The sequence below is a fragment of the Myotis daubentonii genome, chromosome 4, assembly GCF_963259705.1.
Source record: "Myotis daubentonii chromosome 4, mMyoDau2.1, whole genome shotgun sequence".
NCBI lineage: Eukaryota > Metazoa > Chordata > Mammalia > Chiroptera > Vespertilionidae > Myotis > Myotis daubentonii.
In genome coordinates, this window is record NC_081843.1 from 99,698,238 (window position 1) to 99,710,904 (window position 12,667).

A 12,667-nucleotide genomic window follows, 5' to 3' on the forward strand; every position below is an offset into this window, starting at 1 on the left:
ATGCCACACAGCATGGTATTTAAAGTCCATCATCATTATCACTTTTCAAGGATTATTTTCTTACGGTATTTTTAAACGTAATTTTTTCAAAGCCAAGAAAATCATTTTTAAAGCCAAAAGAGAAATATAATTTTTCAAAGGGCAATAGGAGGTTGAAATCTATGTGGTGATTTTTATCTTCTTTACCTTAAGGTAGGTAATAATAAGCATTTTTGTGCAGAAGGCCATTTTTGTGTAAATATTTTAGGCTTTATGTAGCTACCTCACATAGCCATGGTAGGAGGAAGAAAGGAGCTAGGTTAGCTTTCTTGCCCAGAGGAGCACTGGCTGGGGACTTATGACTAACTAGAGGCCCGGTGCATGAATTCAGGCCAAAACCGGCACCCCTAACATCCCCCGAGGGATCCCGGATTGTGCGAGGGCGTAGGCCAGGCCGAGGGACCCCACTGGTGCATGATCAGGGCTGGGGAGGGATGCAGGAGGTTGGCCAGCCGGGAAGGGACCGTGGGCGGGCTCCAGGGCGTGTTCGGCCCATCTTGTTCAGCCCCGATTGGCCAGACCCCAGCAACAAACTAACCTACAGGTCAGAGCGTCTGCCCCCTGGTGGTCAGTGCACATCATAGCAGCTGGTCAACGAGTTGACTGTGCCCCCTGATGGTCAGAACATATCATAGTGAGCAGTTGAGCAGCCTTAGCATATCATTAGCATATTACGCTTTGATTGGTTGAAAGGCCAACCGGTTGACCGGACACTTAGCATATTAGGCTTTTATTATATAGGATAATTGAATTCCATGAGACACTTCACCTTTCGATTACCTTAGGGATGACTTGTGTGGTGTCTTGGCTCCCTGGTCAGTGTCAGTGGAGAGCAGATACTAATTAATTCAATTCAGAACTCCGAGTTTTAACACAGCCCTTACAATTAATTGTTGTGGGTTTGATTTTTATTGAGTGGTTTCTTTTGTATGTTTCTTGGTTACCTCCATCACTCAAATACAAAAACATAATTGGTTTTTTCCAATTATGGAATAGTTAAAAATAATTATGTACAATGGAGATGTATATAAACTGGGAAATTAATTTTTAAAAATTGTTTGAAACTACCAAGGTATAATAACATACAATAAAATGCACCCATTATAGGTGGACAGTTGAGTGAGTTTTTGTACATTTATACAGTTGTGTGGCCATCAACACAGTCCTGCTTTAGAACAGTTCCATCATCCCCCTGAGTTCCATTTTCCACACTCACAGTCAGTGTCCCTCCCATCCTAGCACCAGGCAGCTGTTCTACTTTCCGTGTCTGTGGATTTGCCTCTTCTGAACATTTCATGTAAATGGAACCCTATAATAGGTACTCTTTTGTGTGTGGCTTCTTTCACCCAACATGAAGTTTTTGAGATTCATGTTTATCTGCTGATTCTATCAGTGATTCGTTTTTATTACTGAAGAGTTTCATCCTAGGGATTTACCACATTTTGTTTCTGTACCAGTGGTGGACATTTTATTGGTTTCTAGTATTTGGCTATCATGAATTATGCTGCTATGCTTGCAAGACTTTTAAAATTTTTCTCTTGAGTAGGTAGATATCTAGCTGTTGAATTGTTGGGACATATGGTAAGATTATGTGGAAACATTTTTGTTTTACATGCCCGCCACTATCTCCACATCGTCACCAACACTTGGTATAGTCGGTCCTTTTTTATTATAGCTAGGAAATCATTTGTTGGCAGTGGAAAATGGAACCCCTATGAACTTCACTTTTGAAGAAGGGATGGTATTTCTTGCCTCCCCATATCTTACAGGATTGCTCTGAAGATCAAAGGAGATGGAAATTGATGTGAAAGGGCTTTTTAGTGTTAAACTGTTACTGGTGAGTATGTGCAGAAAAGTATTGAGCTGTTAAATTTAACACATATCCGTCTCAGAGATTAGGATGAAAACTTGCTCAAGTTTTAATAAAATGTGTATGTTATGGTTGAACTTGTTCTACCTTCTTATAAAGGCATTTTTACTCAAGTAGTGAGCTTCCTCCATATGCCTGCATTGTACATTAAATTATCAGCCTTATTTCACCATGACAGGATATAATGGTTTGCATATGCTGGGCAGTTTTTTCTTTCCCACTCAAACTTGGATGGTCTGGTAAATGTCTGCTTGTGACTTCATTTTCAAATACCTGTGGGTGGCCTCTTTTCTGGACCTGGGCATATGTGTTCTATTCCAATGGAATGGAAGGAGAAAGTCTGGGGACTCAGAGAAACGACCAGGAAATAGTTTATCTATGTAAAAACAGGCATTGCAACGGTTTTACTTTGCAATTCTGATTCTATGAAAATTGCCAGTTTGAACTTTTTCAAAGAACAAAGGGAGTTTTGAATGCATTTTCCTCCCTACCTGTGGAAGCCAGCTGCCACAGGTCTAGGGGAACTGGCCTGGGGGCCCTAAATTTGCTATTTGTGGCTGTATTTCATAAAACTTGCTTATCAGCCGCTCTTCACACCTGTTGAGAAAGACCTTTGGACTAAGGAAGTTGAACTGTGTGTTTGACCATATACCACTGTGTCCATAAAAGGCTTGATGGCGCTTCAAGTGAAAAGGTAAACAGAAACAACAAAACTCAAGTAAAAGAAGCTGCGTGCCTTATATAGTTTCTGGGAGTTTATAGTTATGGGGGTTTATATTAATCCTGGCGACAATTTATATTAATTCAGTAATGCTTCCTAATAAAAACCTTAATTTATTCTTACTAAATAGACAGTTTTAATAATTGGGAAAAATGATGCAGGTGATGGTCATAGCAGCCGTGCTTTGGACCCAGGATCTGGGATGGTGGTTCATTAAATTAGTATTTCATGATTTTACCTACTGAGCAAAAGTTCTCACCTTACATGACTTCGAAAATTTCTATTTCAGGGGTGGGCAACCCCTGGCACGCATGCCAAACATGGCACGCCAGGAACTTTTGCTGGCACGAGAAACCCTCTCTTATAATCTTCCATTTACAATTTTTTTCTTAATATCGACTTTTTTATTTTTCAGATAAATTCAGTGTAGGTGCATCTTAGATAAATAAATAATTTTACATAACATGTATACATTAAAAAATAAATGTATTTGTCATCATCATATACTGTGTTTTTGTCGCTCGAACTTTATTATTTCTTCAAGGTTCTTCACATACGTACACCTCAAGAGATAGCAAGCAGGCGTAACATGTTCTCAAAAAATTAGCGTTGGCACACAGAAGAATTTTGAGTCAGAGATTTTGCTGGTTTTGGCATGCACTCACAAAAAGGTTGCCCACCCCTGTTCTATTTGAATATGGGTACACGCATGTGTGTGCACAAGTGTGCTCACATGTGTGTAAGTATTTCAAAGCTTTCAAATGTTGCAGTCTCCAAAGTGTGAATTAAAAAGAAGGTGCAAAAAGTAGTTGAGGCCCTCGGAAATCCTTTTCTTGAGCATCTATAATAATAAAGGCGTAATATGCTAATTAGACCGGACTACCTTCTGGATGAAGCCAGGGCTGCCAGGGAAGCCTGGGTCTCGGGTGCCAGAGGTAAGCCGGTGCCGGCAGCGGGGGGGAAGGAAGGCCTACTCTTGCATGATTTTCATGCATTGGGCCTCTAGTTACTAATAACATGGTTTGTTATGGAATGATATTTGAGGGGTCTTAGAGGAGGCCTGAAGTAAATGTTCTTTTTGGAAGCAGCTGTTTGCTAATCAAGAATCAGAACTGTCAGGCGGTTGGTTCTCATTGTTTCTGGGTGTTACCAGCATCTCAGCCTGCGTTGGGCATCAGAGGTACATGACCCACTCCTGTGGAGATAAGAACGCACCGCTGCTGGTGTTATGCGTGTTCTTTAAATAAGCAGACTTCAGGACTTATAGAGAAACCCCTCATATTCATTTCTGATGATCTTTTCCAACTTGATCGTGGAGGATTTCAACCCCTCTTTGGAGGGGTGGTGAAGGAAGGATGCGGTTAATTTAAAATTCCCTTAATAATGAGAAATGGGGCGCCCATGGGGAGGGACTTGTGTGGGGCTGTCATAGGGGATACTAGGAAAGTTGCAGAACTCACACAGGGAATCATGTGAGCCCTTTCAACTTGAGGCCTCAACCACCTTGATGTTCTTGGAAATGCTTGTAGAATCTCATGCACATGTGGCCCCGCCTCTGGGTCCCCCTGCTTCCAGAGACCCTGGGTCCACTTAGCTGGCCCCAGATGCTTTCATCCAACTCAAGGTGACTTACTGGATCCTGAGTGACAGTGGTGTAAAGGCAAACATTTTGGGCCCTGGCTGGTTATTGATGGCACCGAGGAAATAACTTAAATTGAATTTTTATATCTTCTTAAAATTTTCCTCACAGGGGGTGGGTGGGGCAGGGAGAGAGAGAGAGAGAGAGAGATTGAAAGTGATTGTATGTGATAACTGGCCACTTAAAGGGGCCTTTGTTTTATACTTTAATTATTGACTAATCCATTAATGCATTTGATTTATTTATGAGTTATTTTAAGGAGATAAATAGAGTCGGTGTGATGTGTGGGAAGAGCCTGGGGTTAGGAATTGGAGAGATTTGAGACCTGGCTGCGTCACTCACTGTGACATCAGGCAAGAAGTTAGGCTCTGAGCTTCCGTTTTTTCCCAGGGAGGGGATTCCTGTCTTACTGAGGATTAGTATTAGATATAGAGTGTCATTGAGCACATGACCAGGACACCTCATGGGCACTCCGCTACTGCAAGCTACTGTTTTTGCTATTTATAAAGAGCAAAAGTAGCATAAATTCAGTATACTTCTGTATTACTTACTTCCTGCCAACTCTTTGTTAACAGAGCAGTAGTAACCCCTTAAACTGGAAGTTTAACATACCATAGCCAATATATTGTAAATTATAACAGAAATTATGCAGGCCATTGAAATGAGGTTGAAAGTTCTAGAAAAAGAAGTTGTTCCGTTTAACTGCTATGTCAAGTTATAATTTGGTATATTTTTTTTCCAGTTTTGTTTTTGTTGGAGTTCATGAAATGGTTGAGCACAGTAGAAATAATGTAATGAGATACTAACACTGTCCATCATATGGGTGTACATCATAAAGGCAATTCTTTATGATTGGAATGACTAGCGAACACCCAGTAATTTCTTCAAACTCCTTTATCACTCCTTCTTGGAAACAAATAGTTTCTATGTTGTGAAATCAAAGGAAGAAAAGCTAAAAATATATTTATTTCATTTGTCCACTTGGGAAATTACAATGGAAATGAAATCAATGCCAAAAAAATATTCCCATCATTCAAACAATGGGATCTGGAAGTTATCTTTTGGACTACAACCCCAGACTGTGGAGTGCATTTGGTGTCTGTTGGAATCCTACCCACATTCCTACCAGTGGATTGGGTTCTGATATTTACTAAAATGTTAGTCCCTCTCTTGGTGAATTCAGTTGACTCATGGATTTGGTACAAGTAGGGAGTCTGAAGCCCTCCAAGAGGACACGTACATGGGGCTTGGGCCCAGGAAAATGGGAGCCCTCGCAGGTCCCAAAGAGTTCTCAACTTGGGGTGAAGCAGAGTAGTGACCTGGCCAAATTTGTGGTTTCTGGAAGCCAACTGCCTGGGGTTGAGTTCTCTCTCTGTCATGAGATGATGGGCATAAAACTTTACCTCTTGGCCTCTATTTCTCCATCTGTAAAATGGGTGTGATAATAGTTCCTGCCTCAACAGGTGTTTGTTTATAAGTGAAATGAGATAATCCCAATAAGTCAGTTGCACCCAGTAATACAGGGGCTACAATTTTCTCAGCCCCTTCTTCGTTCTCTTTGTCCAAGTGGGCCTCCCTCTCCGTCACACTTCTCTATAGTAAAGCTTGCAGGTGATGCTTTCTGAAGAGTCATTCTTTGCTTGTTTGAGAAGAACATTTGCATTTCAAAAATTTTCTTTTTCTTTTTAAAATATATTTTTATTGATTTCAGAGAGGGAGGGAGAAGGAGCGAGAGATAGAAACATCAACAATGAGAAAGACTCATTGATCGGCTGCCTCCCGCACACCCCACAATGGAGATCCGAACCCACAACCTGGGCATGTGCCCTGGACCAGAATCGAACCCGGGACCTTTCAGTCTGCAGGCCAACGCTCTCCACTGAGCCAAACCAGCTAGGGCAAAAAAGTTTCTTTTTTAAAGAAATGTCGTAGTCATAGTAATTTTGAGGGTGGTGTTTTGCCACAACATGCAATCCAAACGCATCATTAAATTCTGTTTCTTTTGTTTACAGGGAACACGGGTCTGGCTGAGAGAGAATGGCCAGCATTTTCCAAGTACTGTCAATTCCTGTGCAGAGGGCGTCGTCGTCTTCCAGACAGACTATGGTCAGGTGAGCACCGGTCTCTTCGCCCAAGGAATGCGAAGTGCGCACCTTGAGTGTGTGTGAGACGCAGTGACATTCCCCAGTGGAGCACAGGAAGGGTTCCAACCAGGGCGGGCCAGAAGAGCCTCCACTTGGCTCCACTTGGCCGGTCTCCTTCCTGGGGGCTCTTGTCCAAGAATCAGAAGTATGGAATGCAAGCAGCTGGAGGAAAAGTCCGAATATATTGATGTTTGCTCATTGGTTTCCTTACCACTTTCCCTTAAAATTCTTAAACTATTCATAGAGTATCGGAGATACTGGCTGGCCAGTGAGGCGGTAGTGTGGTGGTGTCTGGATTCCTGTCAGAATCAGACTGACTAACCTCCTTGCCTGAGCTACCTATCCGCCTTGTTAAGCAGCTGCACAAGTTCCTTCTGTGTGTGGGATCCCGCTGCTCCTGGTTCTCCATTTTTGTGTGTAAAACAAATGAAAAGCCCCATCATTGAAAACCGAAATACAATGCGAATCCAGAAACTGGCTCATTGATTGTACAGCTGACTCTTGAACAACACAGGTTTGAACTGCGCAGGCCCGCTTATGCATGGATTTTTCTTCTTCTTCTTCTTTTTTTTTAAGTACATTTTTATTGATTTCGGAGAGGAAGGGAGAGAGAGATAGAAACATCAATGATGAGAATAATTGACCAGCTCCCTCCTGCATGCCCCTTACTGGAGACTGAGTCTGCAGCCCAGGCATGTGGCCTGACCAGGAATTGAACCGTGATCTCCTGGTTCATAGGTCAGTGCTCAACCACTGAGCCACGCCAGCCAGCCCTGGATTTTTTGTTTTTTCCCCCCCAAGAAATGTTGTAAATGTGTTTTATCTTCCTTATAACTTTCTTACCGTTTTCTTTTCTCTAGCTTACTTTATTGTAAGAATACAGTATATAATGTATATAAATATACAAAATGTATGTTAATCGACTGTTCATGTTATTGGCGAGACTTCTGGTCAAAAGTAAGCTATTAGTAAAGTTTTGGGAGAGTCAAAAGTTATATGCAAATTTTCGGCTGTGCAGGGGGATAGGTGCCCATAACATGTTGTTCATCAACTATTCTGAGTAATTGTGAAAGGAGCCCAGTTTCTCCATTTTTATAAAGAAAATTAATTTTAATATTACAAATGGGTCCCTCCCTCAGAGGCACACATCAGAATTTAAGACAAAGACATCAAGAAATAAAAGGATGTCCTATACCAGTATCTAAAACGACTTTCTGAATGTCATTTGTAAGTCGTGCTGAGCATGAAAGCTGCAAGCTCAGTGCTGTGTCGTTTGAGGCAGGCGAGCTACCGGGCGCTCTCTGCCTCTTAGCCCAGCTGGTCCCTGGGGGTGGCACCTTTCGCATTTCTCGGCTTCCTGAGGAGTGATTTTACTGGGCTGTTTTGTAGTTCCTCAGATGCTTTTTCATCTGAGTCTTGAATGGCTCTTCGGAATTCATCTGGTGGTGTGAGGATACAGCTGTGTTTTGTGGACGTAGATTGGGGGGTGGCATAGGGAGAAGGTGGCAGGGGGTTACATGTTTACCAGCCCTCGCAGGTGTGGTCGCTGCACTGGTGCCCAGTCTGGTTCCTTTCCCATCGGGTTGTCAGGTCGTGTTGTGTGATCCATAAACCGACTAAATGACTTCTGCTGAACTTCAGGGTGGGGCGCCGCTGTGATGCTGAAGTTCCCGTGCAGGCTTGGTCAGCATTTTTCTGTCTTTGCTTGACTTCTGCCTTTTTCTTTCTCACTGGCCCCACGAATTCAGTCCCTTTCAGGCCCTGCACATACTTCTCAAATGCAATAAAAAAGGAAACAATACTTACTCAGTGTACCAGTTTGGCGGAAGTATTCCTAAAAGATTTATAATGCAATTACTTGCTGTTGTTGTTGACTTTTCTTTTAATCCCAAAGATAATGTTTTAAACCTTTTTTCCCTTTTTGAAAAAAAAGTGGTAAAAATCCACACAATATTAAATTTACTGTCTTAAGCACTTCATCGTGCAGTTCGGGAGTGTTAAGTACATTCACAGGCTGTGCAACAGGGCTCTAGGCCTCTTTCGTCTCGCAATACGGAAACTATACCCACCAAACACGGGTTCCCCATCTCTCCTCCCCCAGCCCTTGTAACCCCCTATCTACTTTCTGCCTCTGTCCTTTGCCTGCTTCACATACTTCATCTGGGTGGAATCATACAATATTTGCCATTTTTTTGTGACTGGCTTATTTTGCTTTACTGTCCTCAAGGTTCTAAGACGCTTTCTGTTCTTATTTGCGCTTTGCTTAGTGGATGGAGGCTTCTAACATGGCAACTTCAGCAGCACTTTAGTGTTACTGCCTGTGACACGTGGTCAGCCGTCTGTGTCACGGCCCATGGACAGCTCTCGGGGAGGGTGGAAGTGGAATGGGATGGTCAGGGAGTAGTTCTGTTCACTCTTGACAGTATTTATGGATTGTGGGTTTAGAAAGAACGAAGCCAGAATAACGTGTACTTAAACATGAAAACAACTCTCAACGTGGACTTCTGATCTTCAATCGGTCTTCAAATACTTGGTCTTAATGTTGTCTACTCTGTCATTCCAAAGTCTAACAAGTATAATTAGCTTGGTGATTTGTGTAGGAATTGCAGGGTTTAAAATATGAGAAAAGTGAGATGAGATTGAAAGAATTGGGCTCAGACTAGGATCAAGAACTGGCAGTGGCCAAAAGACTCTAGTTTCGTTCTTTCTTGACCTACAAGTTCACTGTGGGGCGTACAGGCGTGGTCACCGAGGAGGAGGAGAAGTTCATTAACTGGTCCTGGTGCCCAGGAACATCTGCTTTTTAACTCACTGGGATAAATTCTTTTTTAAAAAAATCTTTGTGGTTGAAAGTATTACATATACCCCCCCCTTTCCCCCCATTGACCCCTTTTAGCCTGCTCCCGACCCTGCCCCATCCAGGCCTTCACCACCCTGTTATCTGTATCCCTGGGTTATGTATAGATGCATACAAGGTCTTTGGTAGATCTCTTCCTACCCACCCACCCACTCACCCTCACCTTCCCTCTGAGATTTACCAGTCTGTTCAATGCTTCTATGCTCTGGACCTGTTTTGTTGAACAGTTTATTTTGGGATAAATTCTTGAAGGAATCTGGTCAAAGGTGCAGAGCATGGCCTTGTCCTAGTTAAGCCCCGTGTCTAGTAATTTTCCAAGGCATTGGCTAATTTCAACCCAATTTGGTATGTTATAAAAGGGTGTTAAGAAATTGTTGTTTCTGACCTAGCCAATGTGGCTCAGTTAGTTGGGCATCCTCCGGTGCACCAAAAGGTTGCTGGTTTAATTGCCAGTCAGGGTACTGCCTGGGTTGCAGGCTCAATCACTGGTAAGGGGTGTGCAGAAGGCAGCTGATTGATATTCTGCTCTCACATTGTTGTTTCTCTCTCTCCCCCTAAAAAATAAAATCAATAAATTATTTTAAAAAAGAAAAGAAATTGTTGTTTCTGGGGGAGAGAGAGGAACGGGGATTTATTGTTTAATGAGTACAGTTTCAGTTTGGGAAGATGAAAAGGTTGTGAAGATAGATGGTGGTGTTGGTTACACAACTGTGTGAATGGATTTAATGCCACTGAACCGTATGCTTAATGGTCAAGATGGTAACTTTTATATTCGTATGTGTATTTTAGTGCACACACACAAAAAAGATAGTAATGTTTTACCAGTTATGGTAAAACATGCCAATGGGTATTTTTCTTTATCTTTAAAAATACTTCTGATGAAATTTTTATGTTGCCAAAATATGACTTCTCAGAAACATAGACGGCTTGAAAAACGAATTACTCTTTGGCTCAGAGCAGTGCACCTCAAACTTTACTATCCACGAATCATGTGGGGGTCTCCTTCCAATGCCAGTTCTGATCGGCAGGTCTGGGGTGGGGCCTGAGGGTCTTGCATTTCTCACAAGCTCCTTGGTGACTTGATGCTGCTGGTTCTTGAGCCCCACTTGAGGAGTGAGGATTTAAAGACATTCCTGGAAGTTACCTTAGGGTCATGGTTACGGCAGGGAAGTCTCTCCGACCTCTTCCATCTGTCACCTTGGAGGACACACGATAAAGATAAGGTGGAGGACTTTGTAGAGAAAGCTGGAAAATATTTCTTTGGTCTTTCGAGGCTTTTCTTTTCTTGGTGTCCTCCCTTCCAACAACCATTTTACCTTGAGTGTGGCCAGGGCTGGTGCTGGCTGCAGCATAATAATCCTCAAGTAGATGAAAAAGCCGTTTTTAAAATTCTATTTAGTGTTAGACCAAGGAGAGCCTTGTGTAACTAAAATCCTACAATGGAACCCCGGGAGCCCTGGGAGGTAGTAGGCGATAGTGTGGCAGCACAAAGGGCATGCTTTCTTATTTCCTTCAGTCTCTGAGAATTTTGCACACTCATGTAAGCTGTTCCTTTTTGGCAAGGGAGATGGTTTTAAAGCTCACTTAAAATTCTGTTCCACGCGAAAATCTTAATTGCTGTTGATTGGTCCTCGGAATACGGAGGACCGAAATACTCCCCTTGGACTCATAACTTAGGCAACACTCACCAGCAGGTATTTGCAGAAGGAAAAAGAAATGTGCCAGTGACAAGCTAACACACTTGGTTGAAAAATATGCATAGTTGTGTCCTCGGGAGGATGCAGTACACGGGCAGGTCAGCACATGTCCTGAAATGTCAAAATTACTAGCTTATCGTCCTAGATAACAGGCTTTGGACAGAGATTTAGAAGGCACCACGATTCTGCAGGGTGCGGATGTGGCCGAGCGCTCAGCTCCTGTCCAGTGCTGTCTTCCAGTCTTACCCTTGCTGACGTGAGGATGTCTTTTCTGGAACATTCACGAGGCACACGGGTGATCATGATAGCACCCTTTATGCACAGTGTAGAATTGAGTAATAAATTCTACATTAGGTTTTTTCACTTTGAGAGTGAACTGTTATCTCTGATTGCTCTGAAATTGCTTAGAGAGAGATCAATTGACCTAGTATTTTAAAGGGTAATTATTTAACTTAACCCAGGAGACTTAGGACGATTACTCCACGCAATGATTTTTGTAGGATTTGCTGTGTGCCGTCTCTGTATGGGGTCTTCTGAAATATTCTACTGGCGGGAGATTTAATTGCCCTAATCTACAAATAGATGCCCTCCTCCATGCCCTTTGCTGTTTATTTGCAACAAACATAATTAGACTTTGTTTTCAAAGTTATTCTCCTCATTCTATTAATCCAGGAAAAGGCTATTAGGTTGCCTGGTCCTTTGAAGTCATCCCCCAAGAAAGATTTCCCCAGGCCACACAGGAAACACAATCCTAATGATTTATAATCACATCTCCCATTTAAAGCCATCTCTAACCTTTTTGGTTTGACCTTCTGGTTTTGACTTGTTAGAATTAATATAAGATGGGCCCAATTTTGTGAAACTTGGTCATGGGTTAGTGTAGTGATTTTTAACAATTTCTTAAAGTCATTTTCACACTTTCTGCCATGGCCAACTGCTTTTCTTTTGCTTCCCCCTCCCTTCCACTTTGCCCCCATTGGTTCCTTTTTGTGTCCCTTGAATGTCTACGACCATGGGCGGCCTTTTGACCTCTCCACACTCCCTCCTGTGCACTCCTGTGTCCTGGAGAAATCTGCCCCAGGCCTGCTGAGTGCTGGCATACTGACTGTGGGCCTGCCCAGCATGGCTCTGTCCCATTTTAGAGCTCCAAATAACAGCAGGACCCACACATTGTCAGGAACTGGACAACTAGACTCTGATTTTAATCGTTGTGACGGGTGTGTGTGTGTGTGAGTCGGGTCTGACTGCTGCTGGATCCTGGGTATAGTTGAGTGAAACATCTCACATGAAAGGAAGCTGACTGCACAAACTGGCCCCAAGAGCACAGGAATGCCTGCGCTTTTCAGCAGCCAGGGGAGCTGCATTCCAGGCTGCACATGCAAAGCCAGCTGTTGGCAGAGGCAGCTGCCTGGGGACAGATGCCCCTCCCACCCCCTCCTTCTACAGGAGCCGGTGGGATGTGAGCAACCATGGGCCCTGCCCCCAAGTGAGGAAGCCAGCAGTGGGGAACCAGCTGGAGTCTCCAGGGCAGCTCACAGCCCAGGAAAGAGTCTCCAGGCTATGACTGACGGAGGAAGAGGGAGACATCTCAATTTATGAAGATGGAGAAAAGGGAGTATGAAGGGCAATATTAATAATGCAAAAGTAGTGTCCTGTGGGTACTTTGACTCTAGGGAGTCAAACTCGGGGACAGCAGTACA

General features: G+C 43.1%; 1 protein-coding gene across 3 annotated transcripts in view; it reads left to right on the top strand.

Annotated features, from left to right (window-relative positions):
* MYO10 (myosin X) overlaps positions 1-12,667 on the top strand; it is a 199,964-nt gene that overhangs the window by 37,083 nt on the left and 150,214 nt on the right. For 2 of the 3 annotated variants that reach the window (XM_059694746.1, XM_059694747.1), the window contains exon 2: positions 6,282-6,380. The exons of the other annotated variant lie outside the window; for it this stretch is intronic. In XM_059694746.1, the coding sequence (XP_059550729.1) occupies positions 6,282-6,380 (99 nt within the window). The remainder of the gene's footprint in view (positions 1-6,281; positions 6,381-12,667) is intronic. 3 annotated transcript variants of the gene reach the window in all.